At 40.0% G+C, this 19,386-nt stretch overlaps 1 protein-coding gene across 1 annotated transcript; it reads right to left on the minus strand.

Moving 5' to 3' along the window:
• Positions 1-581: 581 nt before the first annotated feature.
• LOC127452350 (grifin) lies at positions 582-9,213 on the minus strand. The gene is made up of 4 exons (XM_051717768.1): positions 9,126-9,213; positions 4,201-4,280; positions 1,089-1,251; positions 582-978 (listed from the first exon to the last, which is right to left on the minus strand). Exons 1-4 carry the CDS (start codon positions 9,135-9,137, stop codon positions 814-816), a joined length of 420 nt encoding a protein of 139 aa, XP_051573728.1. The 5' UTR covers positions 9,138-9,213; the 3' UTR covers positions 582-813.
• Between the last annotated feature and the right edge of the window lie 10,173 nt (positions 9,214-19,386).

The raw sequence follows: 19,386 nt of genomic DNA on the forward strand, positions 1-19,386 counted from the left end.
ATGAGTTAAGAAATCACTGTGTTGTGTTAATACAAACAATGTCAGAGAGTAAATTAATAACTAATTATTAACACTTCGGTTGTTATTTTAAGAAAACATCTTTTGTTATCTTGATCTCAAGAAAATTACGTCGTGATTGAGAAAACAGCTTTTGTTATGTTGAGATCATGAGACAACAAGCCAGAAAAAGTGATAAACCATGGACAAAATGGGCTTCCATAGTTTAGCGAAGGTTGAATAAGTATTGATTAAAATTCTGCAATTTTGTCTACATGATATGTTTTATATATTGGCATTATAGTATCTGCCATTTGTCACCCTGCTCTCTAAAAATATAAATACCAGCATCGGCCATTAAATAACCCAGGCTATCGGTCGGTCACTAGTTGTGATCAAACATTTAAGCAATTTAAGTTTTTTTTTTTTAAGCTATATTTAGCCTACCTGTGGCTGACAACTTATAGACTGAAATTTTTTTTTGTCACTATATGTATTTTGACTGATTTCATCTGGAAAAGGCTATTGCAACCATACTTTTCCAAGTCACTTAGAACATTCTAAGTAGACGAGTCTTACAGGAATATTTTCAAACCTCCCATTTATTCATAGATTCATATGAATATGGAGTTCAGATAAGGCATATCAATACCAATAATCACACCTTTACAGGCAAATAATTAACTCAAGAGGATAATCACTGGTATTTAAAGTTGTGTAAACAAAAATGCAAAACATACAATAATCCACCGTAAACAAACAAAGGCTACTTCAGATTAATCTTCTCATAGTTCTTTTTTGCCTTATTACAAAGCCTCAGTAAAAATGTTTTTTGGTGATCTCCAAAGAGGAGATTTTGACGTCGTTCACCACTTGTACTTTAGTGATGGTCTTCAGGTCTTCCACACGATGTTTGTACTGCATGATCTTGGAGTCATCAATGTAAACATGGAAGTTATCATTGTCAGAGTAAATCTCAATCTGTTGAGATATATGAAATCGATGCTGATTAAATCATCCTCAATCATTATAAAACACAAATCCTGTTGCTTGTGATACTTTGTCAATTAAAAGTCACAACACTTTGTCACCTGGAAAGGCTCCTCTATTCCAAGGGGGAAGTTGCTGCACTTCTCCTCCTGTCCCCAGTGGTTTGCCATGAAAGAGTTGCAGACGATATCAGACTCAGTGAAACGGGGGTTGAAATGGAAGGCTATTCTGTCATCCCGATCACACAGGAAATTAATCTCAAACCTTAGGGACAGGAAGGCACATACACTATAATGAACAAATCATGTTGGCTAATACTGAGTCTTAGACAGCTGGTTGAAGGGTAATCATAAGATACAAACTTGCCTTTGAGCGTTTCTTTATCACTCTTTTGAAAGTAAATTCTAACTTGGAAAAAATGGTGAGTGAAAATCACGTTTGACCCAGACTATATTTCAGCTTGTATCTGTTTCTATATACAGTATGAACAGGGTTGGGAGGGTTACTTTTGAAATGTATTCCACTACAGATTACAGAATACATGCTGTAAAATGTAATTTGTAACATATTTCGTTAGATTACTCAAGGTCAGTAATGTATTCTAAATACTTTGGATTACTTCTTCAGCACTGGTAGATTTTTTTCACTTGTTTTGACTATAAAAACTCTGCCAGTACAGTAAGACAAAATACACATGTTAAAAATACATTCTCTGAAAAACCTAAATATCTTATGCAGTGTTGTTTCTAAAACAAGATAAATCAAACTGATCTTGTTTTAAGGACTTTTAGATATTTTTACAGGAGAACAATAAAAAAAAAAATATTATCAAGAATACGATTTTTGCCCTAATATCAAAGGTCTTACTAGAAAAAAAGAAATTATGATCTAGCGTGAATTTTCTTGATAAAAAAAAATATGATCGTGCCTGGTAACGTGCATGTAAAATGGCTAGAAATAACATTTTAGCTTAGTGTAAAGCTGACAATTTACACAAGGTTTATTTCTATTTCTTCTGCTCCAAACTTACTTCAAACTTACTTCTCTGTCTGTCTGTATAAATGTAACACATCATAAGAAAGTGTTTCACCGCTGTTCAAATACACTTTGGATCGCATCATTTATATGTATAAATGTTTTCCATCTGAAAGGACTAAATATTAAATGAAACAAATGACAATAAAATGCAAAGTAATCTCTTCAGTAATCAAAATACTTTTTGAATGTAACTGTATTCTAATTACCAATGATTTAATTTGTAACTGTAGTGGAATACAGTTACTTATATTTTGTAATCCCGTTACATGTATTCCATTACTCCCCAACCCTGAGTATGAATAATGATTGAACATCATCAGGATGAGTCCCGGGATAAAACATTGTTCTGAATAAAACTTCATGTTAAATTAATTGTCATTTGGAAGTTTGATTCTTCTGATTGCCACATTATTATGTACTACTCTTCTTACAGCCCTGCTTGATTGTAGAGTTGTTTACATTGGAGTTATTCTTTATAAACAACCTGATGAATGAGTCATTTCAAAGGACTTAATAAGTTATTTGTGCAAAAAGCTTCTAGATGATTTTGCTAAAAAGAAAAAAAGATACCATGAAATCAATATTAGAGTTTTCTGGCTCTTAGTCAGCCTGATCTCATGAAAATTATGTGACTGTGGTGACATTTTGGCAAAATGAAATTACGTGGTTCATGACATGTTGGTTCCGATGTAAAATGTCCACTGAGTGGCGCTAAAAGAGAGTGAAATGTTCTCCCAGACAGATTAGTTTTTAAGGTCAATGCTCTATTGAGTTTTAAATCAACCTCAACCTCCCAACCCTAAACCTAACTAATTGTGTCATAAAAGCAAATGTGATATAATAAATGCAAGTATGTCAATGTGCGTGCTCAATGTGCAAGTCAATGCAAGTCAATGTACGTTCTCTGCTGGACACTCTATTGGTCACGCGTCCTCTCGTCGTACAAATTCATGGTTCGGAGTTCACCAAGCTTGATCTTTGGTTCGCAGCGTTGTACGGAATTTATTCACATGAGCTTGCGTTTCCTGTCTCCTGTGTTCTGATGCGTTTGTGTGGGAGTGAATAAAGCACAAAGTGTAGTGTGACCGCCCCTTTATAAGTCACATGCTATAGTAAAAATGTTTTGATGTCATAAGATAGTATTGTGTGAGGAACTGAGCGAAAAGTAAATGTTTTATGAACTGATAATCTGCCATTTTACTCATGATTTGTGTGAAAGTGAGTTAAAGTCATTGTTGTTGTTGCGCCTCTATTGATAAACTGCTGTGATATGAACAACAAGCCAAATAAAACTTGTTTTGCAAAAATGTAACTGTAATAACGTGATTCTATGAGACCAGGTTGCCTTAGTCAATGTATGTTAGCTTTGAGGCCATCTATATGTTAGTGTACCCCTAAACCTAGACAGTATTAACTTTTTATCAGATAAATGCATTTAAAATGTACTGTCTGTCTCCTTCAGGAAAATGAACCAAAAATATTTATGCACTGCACAGATTTTTGTCCAATCAAACACTCTCTAGTATCAAAGTATACTTTATTGTCCCCAAGGGGAAATTTGGTGTGGACTCCAAGTTGTTACATGTAGTATGCAACCGACAAGCAAGTAGCAAATCATGGTACATGGGTGTGATGACTTCTTTCTAAAGCCTAGTGGCTATTTCTATGAAAAAAAGGGGATGAGCCCTACAATATGTCCTGTTGTTCCAAAAGGAAATATATCAACACAGAAAAGAAAACCAGCTAGACTTTAAATGTGCTGGTCTTTAAATAAACTTTAAATAACTGAAGAGCCCTGGTGCTGATATTCCCACTCTCATAGAATAAAACGTTTTGAATTGAGCAGGTGGTAAATAAAATGAATAGACAACACTGATATGCCTAGCTGGTATATTAAAAAAAGTCATGCAAGCAGATGACCTTATTAAATTTTTTTGGCTATGGTCTCTCTCTTGCATGGCTCATTGGCTGCTCTCATAGTCCATTCTGAAGAGGCAAATTTCCTCTGCTGCTCTTCATGCGAGTACAAAATAAAAAGACTTATCAAAGATTTCCCATTAGCAAACACCCATCCTTTTCCGTTTGCCTAATTGTGTTTTGAGGTGGTGAGTGGATTTGTTTATAAATTTTAAGTTCAGGTTGATGACAAAATCATATGCTCCAAGGAGGACTTACTTGTTGGCTTCTGCTGGGGTTTCTCCTTTCAGGATGACACTCCATCCTGGACACAGACCATCAGGACAGGAAGCTTCAAACTGAAGCATTAGAAACAACACAATCATCATCACTTTCACTAAACAATACAAAGCATTTATGGGCTAGAAAACCCAGTGTGTTGAAGAGCTTAGAATTGTCCAATTATGCCAAGGCCTTCCATTCTGGAATCTCATCCCTGACTTGATCAGGAATTAATAGACATCTGTTTTACTGCATGGCTGTTGCCGGTAAAGCAATAAATGGGGAAGGTAAAGCAAAATTCTCTAGCCTGAAGCTATATAATGTAACAAGCGGTAGTAATTCATATGAATAGCTTTCAAGGACTTTGTGTTCTTGATATAGATGATCCATTACTGCTGAATGAGATTATCATCATTTTTTTATTTATTTATTACTGGGCACCAAAAAAAAAAAAAAAAAAAAATTGCCTACTGAGAACACAATTCCGAACCAACAAAATGTAATACTATACACCCTGCTTAATTAACAGCTTAATCCAACCTAAGATGGTTTAATATGGTCTAGCTGGTCAGGGTGGGATTCCAGATAAGACCACCAGATGTTTTGTTCTTAAATATACAGCAGTTAGTTCTGGTCTTGAATCTGACTGGACGAGAGACATTCTATGAGTTCTAATGTCTCACACCATCAGCACTCAGACGCTTCACTGTTTGAATCATTCAGCTTGTGTTTGTAGAGTTCTAAACTAAGAGCAGTACAAATGTGTAAAAAGCTAGATGTATGTCTTTTCATTTTTCCCTGTGAAATTTAAAGTGCTGTAAGCATTTTTTTCATGGAATAGTATGCAAAAAAATGTCTTGGTTACTGATGTAACCTCTGTTCCCTGATGGAGGGAACAAGAGGTTGTGTCGATGTAGTGACACTAGGGGTTCCCTCTTGAGAGCCCCAATCACCTTTGCTTTATTCAGAAAAGGCCAGTGAAAATTGGCAAGTGGAATTTGCATGCCACTCTCTGCCCCGGACATAGGGGTATAAAAGGAGATGGCATGCACCACTCATTCAGAGTTGTACTGAGGAGCCGAGAGAGCGTCCTGGCCATGTCAGCGGTCAGTTCAGCGCTGCGGCAGGAGGGACACAACGTCTCGTTCCCTCCATCAGGTAACTGAGGTTATATCAGTAACCAAGACATTCCCTGTTTGTCACTCACTCGACGTTGGGGTTAAACTAGGGGTTCCTATATGAAACGCTGCAGGCACTGAACCGTGTCACAAGGTACGGAGGAGCGGAGACGGGCAGGCTGCTGCGTGCCTCACAGTGAGCACTTGACCACGTCGTGACCTTCCAGCGAGTTAGGTAAGGCATCTCCCTGGTCCCGATAAGGGTGGAAGCAGGCACTTACCCGAGGAAGCTACAGGCAGTGGCCTTTCCTGATTTTTGTATTAAGCAATTTCCCGCCGAGCACCTGCTAGAATAACACTGGGGAAGTGCTCTTCCCTCTCCAGGAGGGAGAGCACTATGAAGACCACATCCTACCAGAGGGAGGTTAACATGTGGAGAATACGTCACATGGACTTACCGACGGGGAAGTTCACATATGGAATGATGCCACTGAGGAGGACCCTATCTACGGAGAGGGTACACAGCAACAATGGCCGAGGCAGAGCAGAGCCCTGATGAGGGGAAACACAGGGTTCACCAGAGGGGAAACCAAATGGGCCGCTCCCATAGTCTCATGGAAATGCATCATACGGGATTACCGAGGGGGGAATCATCATGTATGGAGCACTGAGCCCAAGTACACGGGCTCACCGGAAAAGGAGCATACCACGAGTACTGGGCCTGGCGGCGTTACTCCTCCGCTCAGTTCGTCACTGAATAGTGCTTAAAGAATTAAAGAGGCGTCCAGTGTTCACCAGTTGCGGGGAACTGTTGAGGACAAGATAGCGCACATTATCACCTTAAAAGGGGAAAGGCGCAATGCAAGTGATACACCCGACCGGCTGCCCGGCCTACCTGTTGTTACCCCGTAACACTCGGGTCGAAACCGGTTCTATGCACAGGTTGTAGAACCTTGCAAAGGTATTTGGTGTAGCCCAACCCACTGCTCTGCATATGTCTGCTAGAGAGATGCCCCTCGCCAGTGCCCAGAAGGACGCAACACCTCTGGTGGAGTGCGCCTGGACTCCCAAAGGGCACGGCAGGTCTTGTGATTGCTAAGCCAGACAAATGGCATGCCATTGCAGGTGGGGCCTTATCCAGAGCTCTGATACAGCCTGCCCGTTGCACACAGCACCCCAGCCCAAATTCTAGGCATCCGTTGTGACCACAACGCGCCTCAAGACCTGCTCTAAGGGAGCCCCTGCCCGAAGAAATGGCAGGTCTGACCAAGGGCTGAAAGTTTGGCAGCACCGTGGAGTGATAGTTAAGCGCTGGGTGCCGTGGTGCCATGCCCACCATGGGACTCGAGTCTGTAGCCAGTGCTGGAGCGGTCTCATATGCATCAACCTGAGGGGGAGTACCGCCGCCGAGGATGAAATATGCCCCAGGATCCTCTGAAATTTTTTCACAAGGACCGCTACCTTCTGCATGAAGGTTCTCAGGCAGGCCAGCACCGACTGTGCACGCTCGTTCATAAGGTGTGCCATCAGGGTTACCGAGTTCAACTCCATACCAAGAAAAGAGATGCTCTGTGCAATATTGGTCTCAATAAAGCTAATTTGATATCTTTGGAATGCCGGGTTTTGGAAAGAGGGGCGTGGCTAATTCAACAGCTCAGTCTCGTGGAAGTAGAATGGCTAAAATCACTTACAACACCTTTAAAGATTTTATCCAGCAGGTGGTGACAAAAGACAATTTTTATGTGTTATGTGCCAGTAAAGTTTGACGTGTATTGAGTCAGCACACATCAGTCAGCAAACAGTTTCTTTTGAAGTCATCGGCATTGTCTCACTCCACGATTGCTCAGATTACTACTACAACATTACAGCTGGGAAATATAGTTAAACTAACAGCGTCAGCATTAAGGCTTTTTACAGCTGAGAGACACAACAGACAAAAAAACAAAAACATACTCAAGCTGCTTAGCTAATACCGGAGTTTCTGTATTGAGGAGATCTAATCAACATGGAGACGGAAAAAACAGTTTCTATAGTGAATGACTCTTGTGCACCGGCTACCAAGAAATAGGGAGGAATACCCCAGCTCGGCTACCACGAAATAGGGAGAAATATCCCAGCTCGGATGGCTCTTTTTACACAGAGAATATAAGATATATTTGACCAAAACTAAATTATCTTTAGCAAGCTGACTTACACACTATAGCATCTTTGCTTGAGAGTCGCGACTGACGCAGGTAATCACACATGCTCAATTACTCTCTCTCTCTGTATCCTTGTTTCTCCAAAAACTGGTTAGAAACAGCCCAAGCTGTCATTACTATTTCTAAAGTGACATTTTTCGAATTGGTAACAGAGGCTTGTGTGCATCTTTTGAACTAGCAACGGCAGATTCTGATCCGTCACGAAAGAAAGTACTTCCATGCACAACTGCGTTTTTTTGTGGCAGTCCTTATTTTTTTGTTTACTTGTTTGTTGAACTGTTGTATATAAGCAATATCACACTCGCAATCATGCTGTATGGCCCTAAATCAGCATGGCTATGCTTACCTGTGGCACTCAGACTGCGGCCTCGTGTCTGCGGCCAAACCACAGCCATGCTGATGTAGGGCCATACATCACTCTTGCTCATTTGATATTGCTTAAATAAGTAGCCTAATGATAAAAAAATATTTTTTTTTTTAATATCTGAAATGTGTCTGAAAGTAAAATTCTCTTTCATGAAATGATATGCTCTTAGCATGTTGTATTTTCACATTATGCTGTTTTATTTATTTATTTATTTTTATGAAAGCAGTTTGAACAGATAAAATAAAGCATTATGAAGATACAGGGCTAGCTGGCAACGAAATCAGCCATGCGCAAAGTAAAGTAAAATTCAGTGATGGGTGGAAGAACATGAGAGAACATTTTTGCTTTGAGCAGAGGTGAGAGACGTCAGTGGACTGTCTCTTTTATTCGCAGTATCATTTCAGCTCCATTGGCCAGCACCTGTTTTATCAGAGACATTGATGTGCTTCAGGGCTATGCCACACACTCTTATCTGGATTATGTGCCACTTTTATAAAGCTTGGCGCCACAGACTGCCTGTGAAGACTGTTTAGGTAACCAGGGCAATTGCGAAACCTGTCACGCTTCCTGTGCTCATCATTCCCTCCAATAACTGGCTCCGGCTCAGGCACTGATATCTGTGCAAGATTTCATGCCGCAGCATTGCAAGATAAATGAGCATGCTTTAAGCAACAAACAGTGTATGCAACTGGTTCTGAACCGCAAGTGCTGCATATTAAAAGTCTGATTATTTAAAAGCCCTCGCAAGGACATTCGCAAAAAAACTAATTTCTGGTATTTTACAGGTAGTGATAGAGTGCTCTTTAGATTGAAGCAGAAGCTGAAGCTTTAATGTCCCCATTACTTTCTGTGCAGCCGCATGGAAAATAATTAAGGCATCATTAGCTTAGCAAGCGCAGAGAGAGAGTGAGCGAGAGAGAGACAAAGTGATGAGCTATGCAGAAGAGTTAAGTCAGGTGCTGCCCTCCTATAAGAGAAGGTGTGCATTTTAAAGCAAATATTTGTCATCTAAAGCTATCTCTGCAGTAATGATCAAATCTAAGAACTGAAGCCAAATCACAAACTACTTTAATAAGAAAAACATCTGCACCTTATGCAAACTCTTTCCTTTTAGTGCCAAGGCATATGCAGTGTATGAGCAAAATAAAAAGCTTTGAAATACTTGGGTTTTACACAACAGAATAAGTAAACTTGATCCAATTCTGTTTGCAGTTTAGCAGAGGGTGTTTTCCTTACCAGTAATGTCATCTTGTCAGTAGCGCTGTGTTTTGATCAGCTTCCCGCTGGATGTGTTTTGGCGCTGAGAGATCATTTAAAAAGAGCGAGACACCACGTGAGGGATGAGCTTAGCAGGATCAAGGCTGTTAAATGGGTTTTTGTATGCGCTGAGTTCATCTATAGAAACTCCTCTGTATGTAGTGTAGAAATATAATACAATAGAGATTTGTATCACATGGCCATGTGGGATGCCGGTGATAGACAACAAAGAATAATATTAGGCCAAAATTATGAGCATTTCAGTTACTTGCAGCTGCACAAACACTATATCCAGGATTTCATATATAATGGATATTGTATATCCATATACTATAGCAATAATGCCGTGCCATAAGACTTCGGTTAATGAGCCATTGCTCATTATGAAACATCACTATTGAAATGAAATGAAATGGAATTTGTTTCAGGCAATGGAGTGTATACATTATCTGGGAGAAGATAATGTGATTTTGATGACTGTGTTTCAGCCTTCCACAACTAGAAATTGTTGACATCAGCAGTGAGTGAGAGGTGCCATGTGACATTTTTCAGGGGCTTTTTTTTCTGTAGCGGTGAACGATTAGCTACTGATCCTGGGGATTAAACTACTATCCATGTGGGTTTCTGTTTTGGCATTATAGCCTATCAAATCTGCCAGCCCTCAGGAATTTCCTGTCTGTGTTTAGACACAATGACTTACTAAAGCTCATCAGGCCTTGCTTACAGATGCAAAATATTCAAGTTCTATAGTGCCCAGCCTGCTGAAATGCCTAAACCAGCCCACGGTGGTTTGCTGGTCTTAGCAGATTTAAGATGGTCTAGCTGGTCTTCCAGCATGGCCAAATTGGTCCTCAGCTGGTCTAGCTTGTCAGCCAGCTGGTCTCCCAACCTGAACCCAAGTGCCCGAAACCCCTCTAAAACCAGCAAACTAGACTGGCCTAACCAGACTCTCTAAGACCAGCCAAACCAGGCTGAAAAAAGCAGGTACTGTCATCTCCATTCATGCCAGGGGCTCCGTCCTCATAGATTACTTCTCATGTGAGGCTGTGAGGTGCCTCTAGTGTACCACGAGCCCAGACACACAGCAAGAACAAATGACTTAGAACTGGTTGGGGGAACAAAGTGGTAATTTATTTTTTATTTTTTAAAGTGGTAATATGAACTATTATCTAATACGTGCAAACAAACCATTGTGACACATTGTGTCTCTTCTAATGTTTGTGGTGTTAGAAGATATTAAACTCTCTCTGGTGAAGTCAGATTTTTGCCTGTAGGAATAAAGAAGATGTAAGTATATGCATCATATGTGTAACAGATATTATTCACAGACAGACAAACAGAAAAACAGATACATAGACAGACAAACAGAGTTGCCTCAACAAACCAAGTGACCAAAACCTGTCTAAAAAAGCTAGACCGGTCCAACCTAACTGGGAGACCATCTAAGACCAGCAAAACAGTTTTATTTCCAAATAGGTTTGCTTCCACAACCCAAGTGCTCAGAACTCATCTAAAACCAGCAAACCAGACATGCCTAACCAACCTGGGAGACCATCTATGACCAGCAAACCATCTTAGGCTGGTTTAAGATGTTTTTTTGTTTTGTTTTTACCCAGCAGGTTTGCCTCATCAACCGAGGTGCATAAAACCCCTCGAAAACTAGCAAACCAGACAGGCCTAAGCAAACTGGGAGACCATCTAAGACCAGCAGACCCTCTTAGGCTGGTTTAAGATGGGGGGTTTTTTCCAGAAGGTGTGCCTTATCAACCTTGGTGCACAAAACCCTCTAAAACCAGCAAACCAGAAGAGCCTACCCAAACTAGGAGACTATCTAAGAGCAGCAAACCAACTTAGGCTGGTTTATTTTGGTTTTTTTTTCCAGCAGGTTTGCCTCATCAACCCAGGTGCAGAGAACCCCTCTAAAACCAGCAAACCAGACCAACCTAATCAAACTGGGAGACCGTCTAAGACCAGAAATCCAGCTTAGGCTGGTTTAAGATTTTTTCCCCAGTGGTAAAGACGCTGGCTACCACCCCTGCTAGTTCAAATCCCAGGGCATGCTGAGTGACTCCAGCCAGGTCTCCTAAGCAACCAAATTGTCCCGGTTGCTAGGGAGGGTAGAGTCACATGGGGTAATCTCCTCATGGTTGCTATAATGTGGTTCGTTCTCGGTGGGGCGTGTGGCAAGTTGAGCATGGTTGTCGCGGTGGATGGTGTGAAGCCTCCACACACGCTGTGCCTCCGTGGCAACGCGCTCAACAAGCCACATGATAAGATGCGTGGGTTGACGGTCTCAGACACGGAGGCAACTGGGATTCGTCCTCCGCCACCCGAACTGAGGCGAACCACTACGCGGCCACGAGGACTTAAAAAGCACAATGGGAATTGGGCATTCTAAATTGGGTAGAAAAAGGGGAAAAATCCCCCACCCCAAAAATTTTTTTAATTGTATCTACGCTAATATTATTCTGTTTGTTTCCCTGTCTCAACCTCGGGATTCATACCCCAAGGATACCAGAGCCGACCAGATCCACCTCCGTTCCTGCTTGGTGTCAGACTCCATTGCTTGTGAATTTCTGCAGTTAATCCAGGCTGAACTTCAAAGATATTAGATATTAATCTTACAGTTCATACAAAATCTTTGTATAAACACTGGCTCTTAACACTTACTTAGTTTACAAATTTTAAACCATGACCTGCACTGTACATAAATAACTAATACTGGCATTATATTCATGCTGGTTAGCCAGAGGGGAACTGACCCCCACAGTGAGTCTGGTTTCTCCCAAGGTTATTTTTCTCCATTAACGAACATCTTATGGAGTTTTGTGTTCCTTGCCACAGTTGCCTTCGGCTTGTTCACTGGGGTTCTGAATACAATTATTATTTAACTATTTAATTATTTATCTTTATAGACAATTTACAATCATATTTAATCAACCTACACAATGATGACTCAGAGACTTTATAGATATTACAGTTTTCATTTTCTGTTAATGCATGATTTTCTGTAAAGCTGCTTTGAAACGATGTGTGTTGTGAAAAGTGCTATACAAATAAAAATGATGACTTGACCTGACCAGTCTAACCAATCTGGGAGACCATCTAAGACAAGCACACCATATTAGGATGATTTAATTTTTATTTTTTATTTTTTTCAGCAGGTTTGCCTTATCAACCTAGGTGCCAAAACCCATCTAAAGCCAGCAAATCAGATCAGTCTAACAAAACTCAGAGACCATCTAAGACCCAGAAAACCAGCTTAGGCTGGTTTAAAAAAAAATTCCCCCCCCGGCAGGTTTGCCTCATCAACCCAGGTGCCCACAATCGCTCTAAAAACAGCAAACCAGACCAGCTTAATGAAACTGGGAGACCATCTAAGACCTAGAAAACCAGTGTAGGCTGGTTTAATATGTTAATTTTCTGGCAGGTTTGCCTCATCAACCTAGGTGCACAAAACCCCTCTAAAACCAGCAAACCAGACCAGCCTAACCAAACTGGGAGACCATCTAAGACCAGCAAACCAGTTTAAGCTGGTTTAAGATTTTTTTCCCCAGCAAGTTTGCCTTATCAACCCAGGTGCCCACAATCGCTCTAAAAACAGCAAACCAGACCAGCTTAACGAAACTGGGAGACCATCCAAGCCCATCAAACCAGCTTATACTGGTTTAAGATGTTATTGTTTTTTAGCAGGTTTGCCTCATCAACCCAGATGCACAAAACCCCTCTAAAACAAGCAAACCAGACCAGCCTAACGAAACTGGGAGACCATCTAAGACCAGCAAACCAACTTAGGCTGGTTTAAGATGTCTTTTTTTTTTTTTTAGCAGGTTTTCCTCAACAATACTAGAAGCCTGGCAATAATAAATATCACTGCCTTATGTAAAATATCACTAAAACTATCCATCATGCTTGTTTAAAGCATTGCAGCTTATACAGTTTCAGTTAAAAAGAAAAAAATAATCAAAGAGCTCTTATAAGGGAATACTTTTTACATTATGGCATTGGAACACACGGAATGTCCAAAATTACTCTTCACTCTCTGCCAATGATAGTTTTATAGTTCAGTTTAGTGTGTGGCCCCTGCTCCTCTCCAGTTCAGTTTCTCATCAGTTGGCCAGGCAGTTACATGACCAGCAGCTACACCTTAAACACCCCCTCCACCCCTGAGATAAAAAGCAAGGACATAGCAGCAGCATTCTGATCACAATGTGATGTCATCTCCATTCATGCCAGGGGCTCCGTCCTGCTAGATTACATCTCATATGAGGCTGTGAGGTGCCTCTTGGGTACCATGAGCCCAGACACACAGCAAGAACAAATGACTTAGAACTGGTTGGGGGTCTAAACAGAGTGGTAATATGAACTATCAACTAAAGTGTACAAACAAACCATTGTAACACATTGTGTCTCCTCTAATGTTAGTGTTCTAATGTTAAATATTAAACACTCTCTGGTGAAGTCAGCTTTTTGTCTGTGGGAATAAAGAAGATGTAAGTATATGCGTCATATGTAACATAGATATTATTCACAGACTGAGAGACAGACAGACAGATACTAAATACAGGCTATAGTGTAGTTATAAAACACAGTTCAACTAAGATTTTTGCCTGTAGAAATTAAGATCATTTAAGTATGAGTCACATGTGAAATTGATATTATTCACATACAGACAGACACATAGATAGAGAGACAGACACACATAGTCCAATGGGTAAATATGGTGGAAGGATGGGGGTAAGGATGTACTGTCTGATGGCTTCAGGCAGGAAAAAAAAATCACTGGTCTCTTAATAGAATAGTGTTATTTATAATACATACCATACAATTCTGTGGTAAATACAGTACATGACTTCTTTCTGTGCCCTCAACAGAGTCAGAGTCCCTTGATTATCTCGGCATTAAGCCCACAGCTGCCAGTGCTCATACAATCTCTCATCTCAGAAAATTACTTGTGGACACTTACATCTGCATGGGGAGAAATGACACTCTCTTTTATATTACCATACATACATTTATATTGAGATTCTTAATCTTCTGGTCAATTCCATGTAGGATACAAACACTGAAGGGGTGTGCAAAACCAAGTCTTCACTAAGCAGTTATACAAACAGACAGGAGAGGGCGACAAAGATTTACGTTTGTTCATTATTTATGCCTGCATTATGGTATGTGAAAAAACAAGCCTGTTGCTATTGGGTGTCAAGCCAAAATAGTTACCACACATCGTGATAGTGCTTGGTGTTTCATTCCTCAGTATGTCGATATTTTAGAATCTCAAAGCAAACAATTCAGTAGAGGTTAATAGAGACTGTCAATGATGGCCTTTTAATCATGATTTTCTCTGCTCGATTGTATCTATTCTCTCCATTAACCTTTAAAAGAGGCATGTTATCTCCAGAAGCTGTTATTGGTATTGTTAATGTTATTGTTTATCCAGGCAGCCGTATACAGTTTAGTTTTCCACTTTAATAGGCTCTTAATCACACAAAATGGACTTCATTATGAAATTAAGCCATCCTATGACCTGTGTAAACCTCAAAGCCTGGGAGAGAACTCCTGCAAATTGTGTGATTGATATTCTCACCATGCTTAAAAAAAACAAAACAAAAAAAACATGACATATAAAAATACACATACTGGGGAGTAACGGAATACATGTAACGGGATTATTTATTTAAAATACAAAATATAAGTAACTGTATTCCACTACAGTTACAATGTAAATCATTGGTAATTAGAATACAGTTACATTCAAAAAGTATTTTGATTACTGAAGAGATTACTTCACTGTCATTTGTTTCATTTAATATTTAGTCCTTTCAGATGGAAAACATTTATACATATAAATGATGCGATCCAAAGTGCATTTGAACAGCGGTGAAACACTTTCTTATGATGTGTTACATTCATATGAGGACAGAGAAGTTTGAAGTCTGGAGCAGAAGAAATAGAAATAAACCTTGTGTAAATTGTCAGCTTTACCCTAAGCTAAAATGTTATTTCTAGCCATTTTACATGCAGATATTACCAGGCACAATCATATTTTTTTTTTACCAAGAAAATTCACATTAGATCATAATTTCTTTTTTTCCATCATTTTTGTATTGTTTTCCTGTAAAAATATCTAAAAATCCTTAAAACAAGATCAGTTTGATTTATCTTGTTTTAGAAACAACACTGCATAAGATATTTAGGTTTTTCAGAGAATGTATTTTGAACATGTGTATTTTGTCTTCCTGTACTGGCAGAGTTTTTATAGTCAGAATAAATGAAAAAAAATCTACCAGTGCTGAAGAAGTAATCCAAAGTATTTAGAATACGTTACTGACCTTGAGTAATCTAATGGAATACGTTACAAATTACATTTTACAGCATGTATTCTGTAGTGGAATACATTTCAGAAGTAACCCTCCCAACCCTGTACACACACACGCACGCTACTTTATTAAGTACACCTGAACATATACTTATTCATGCGATTATCAAATCAGTCAATCGTGTGGCAGCAGTGTAATGTATAAAATCATTCAGATATGAGTCAGGAGCTTCAGGGTCACATCAACCATCAGAATGGGGAAAAAATTGTATCTCAGTGATTTAGACCGTGGCATGATTGTTGGTGCCAGACAGGCTGGTTTGAGTATTTCTGTAACTACTGAAAAGTATGGTGCGAAAAAAAAAAAAAAAACATACAGCGAGCGGCAGTTCTGTGGGCGAAAAAGGCTCGTTAATGATAGAGATCAGAGGAGAATGGCCAGACTGGTCCACCCTGACAGGAAGGTGACAGTAACCCAAATAAACACGTGTTACAACAGTGCTATGCAGAAAAGCATTTCTAAATGTACAACATGTCAAACAATGAGGAACATGGGCTACAGCAGCAGAAGACCCCTCTGGGTACCACAACTGTCAGCTTAGAACAGGAAACGGAGGTTGCACTGGCTCACCAAAACTGGGCAGTAGACAATAGGAAAAACATCACCTTGCCACAGGGCAAGGACTGGGTCAGGAGGCAGAACTGCTGGAGGAAACTCTGGGGAAACGGGCGGAGCCGAGGAAGAGTCTGAGGGTGGAGCCGAGGGAGGCGGAGCTGCGGAAGACTCTGGGGGCAGAGCCGTGGAAGACGGATTTATGAGAGGATTGAGGGAAGAGTCCGTGGAAGGCTCGGGGCTGAGAGCCATGGAAGAGAGCACAGGCAGAGACTGGGGATCGACCTCCGTGGTCATGAGCATGGGCAGAGACTGGGGAGAAGGTGTCCTTTTCCCTTCTCCTCCGGCCAGCAGGGAGCGTGGATATGGGGAAGGTCGAGGCTACAGGCACTGGGACGGTAACCCTGGCAGGCATGGGCACTGGCTCATTAACCCTGGCAGGCATGGGCACTGGCTTGTTAACCCTGGCAGGCATGGGCACTGGCTCGTTAACCCTGGCAGGCATGGGCACTGGCTCGTTAACCCTGGCAGGCATGGGCACTGGCTCGGGGTTCCCGCCATCATTTACAGCATATGGGGGAAATGCAACTTCCGCGGTTAACTTCCTTGGTCACTACCGCTGACTGTGGCAGGGAACTGACCTCCGGAACCTGGAGAGGCTGAGTCCCCCCCGAAAAAAATTATTTAGGGGAATTGTATGGAGAGGAGTTACCTTGGAGATAAGGGGCGTGGAAGGCACGGAGACAGGGGCTGTGGAAGGAGTCAACTCCTCTATTAAATGTGAAGAGTGAAGGGTAATGGATATTCAGGGTGGCTAGGATGTAATTCACCAAGGGAAGCTCTTCTGCCTCTGGAAGTGCTGTGGAAGTTTAATCCCATTCCATAAATGGGCTTGAGGTATATATCCGGTATTGATGTTGAAGCAGTGAGGTGAAGGAACTTGGTGTATTCCAAGAGGGGAAGATCCTGCCTGAACAGCTCCCAAGAATAATTCTGTTGGCTCTATGCTCAGTGATGTGCTCATCGAGGTGAGGCTTTGTAAGAGAGGAGGATTAGTGGGATCGCTGGAGTAGAGGCAGACGTTAGGAGGAACAGGGAAGTATATCTGTATTTTTGTAGGTCAGTCCTTCTGTAATGTTGGTGTCTAGGAGTGGAAGAGACGCAGGAGTAGATTATTTAAATCTTTTAATAACAAACGCTGGAGTGGAACAAATGCTGGAGTAGAACAAACTAACTACACAACGTAACACTTCATAAACTCAACACAACTCTTCAAGGACTGACAAATGACTGAGCAAAACTAGAGGGTATTTATACAGAAAACTAATGAGGGCAGTGAATTCTGGGAAATGTAGTGCAGGGGAAAACTACAAAATAAGAGTCCTTGAAGAACATGATGGAGACAGACTATGACAAAATGTAAAGTTTTGGACTCATAACTCAAATATTTAAGAACTTTTTCTTAAAAATCCATAGACTTAAGATTTGAAGTGTTAATAACTAAAACTACTGAGTACAAAATTGAGGCTATGGTGAATACCCACAATCCCTTGCTGCTTGAATTATGTTTCCTTGCTCAGAGGGAACAGATTGGGGGAATTTAAATAATTGTTATTAAGAATTCATAGATGTTTTAGCTCTTTTGTTGTTTTATTTATGCTTTGTTGCAAATAGTTGTTTGGTGTAATGTCACCATTAGGGTGATCTGTGTCTCTTTGGTCATTTTGGACCCTGGTCACACTATCTCAGTGTTCTTTGTGCATGTGCAGCTGAAGTGCATATATGCATTTCTGTAAAGAGTTATTTAATAATTGACCTAGAATCAGTTATCATCTTTATTTGAGCTGTGCTGTTGTTTGATCTAAAATTTAATCAATTCAATTAAAATGTACAACAGTAAAAACAACAATATTTAAATTAAAATCTAAGCTAAGTCCACTTGCATGTAGGTAACTCAACTTAAATAGTTAAGTTCACTCTACTTAAAAGCCAAGCTATTGAACTTAAATACTGAAGTTCTGGGAGACCCCATCACTCGAGGGAATGAGTTTACTCAATCAAATGAGTGCAATGAACTTATTAGGGTTTTCAGGGTTGGACAATGGATTCTCAGTCGTGCTATTCGATTTGTCCACCAACAATCCGAAGGTTTGTTTTACGGAGAGTGGTCTGATTTTTGCAATGAAAACTGACTGACCAATGAGATAAGAGCTTTTTGTCATTTTTTCCAGAGTTGCTACAGCTGTTTAATCCAGCCTGTTGGTGGTGCTAATCAACTGGAAAACACACACATTGGACTTGCAACTGATACACACTCCAAAAATTATATACCTAAAAATAAATAGTTGTAGTTCATGAACCCCTTGTACTGCAAACATAAACCCGTTCTGTTTTTGAAAGTCTACTTATGGTGTTTTTCTTATTGTACATCATTTAATATATCTATCACTGTGCCTGTTATATTCTCATGGCATTAAAAATAGCAGCGACGTTTGGCAATTCGTTTGCACTAAGCTCGTAATAAAATATCACATAAATTAATTACATGCAATGCTTTACTGCAGACATACAAATTGCAGAACCACACTGCTATTATTATTGCAAGGACAATATAACAAAGTATTGCAATAATTTAAATAAAGAAAAGAACTTGAGCTAGTGTTTTCTTTTATATTATTTTTAACATAATGCATCCTATTTTGTACTATAGCCAACTGTTATTCTTAATGTACATTATTCCACGTGTATTTATATCACTGCACCTTGTGTCATATTATCCAGGCATTAATCCAGACATTATAAAAAGAGAATATGGTTTGGGAGTCCGTTTGGAATACAAAATATAAGTACAAATAAATATGCAACTGCGCTCTTTACTCATCTCACCCGTATAAAAAACATCAACACCATGGAAAAAATATTATGAAACAGTTACGCCAAAGTAGGTTAATAAATGCTTTAACAGTGTTCAATATATTAATCTGTAACAGCTAAACGTGCAGGAAGGAGACTGGTATAAATGTTTGTAGAATAGCAACAGCGCCGCCTACTGCTCTGGGGTGAAATCGTTTTTCGTTTAATGTTTTTAAAGAATCGGTGTGAATAGACCTACTTTCAGAGGTTCGTCTCGCAAAATCGTCACGATTTTTGTGTAAACAGGCCTTTAAACAGCCTATTACAGCCTTTTCAGCTATATGTAAAAAGTATAACAATTATGAGGCACAAAACGATGAATGAAACCCAAAACTGAAAAGGTAACATACACAAACATGTTTTTTAGGCTGACAGATATTATAATTGATCAATTG

The sequence above is a fragment of the Myxocyprinus asiaticus genome, chromosome 14 (assembly GCF_019703515.2).
Source record: "Myxocyprinus asiaticus isolate MX2 ecotype Aquarium Trade chromosome 14, UBuf_Myxa_2, whole genome shotgun sequence".
In the NCBI taxonomy this organism is placed as follows: Eukaryota; Metazoa; Chordata; class Actinopteri; order Cypriniformes; family Catostomidae; genus Myxocyprinus; species Myxocyprinus asiaticus.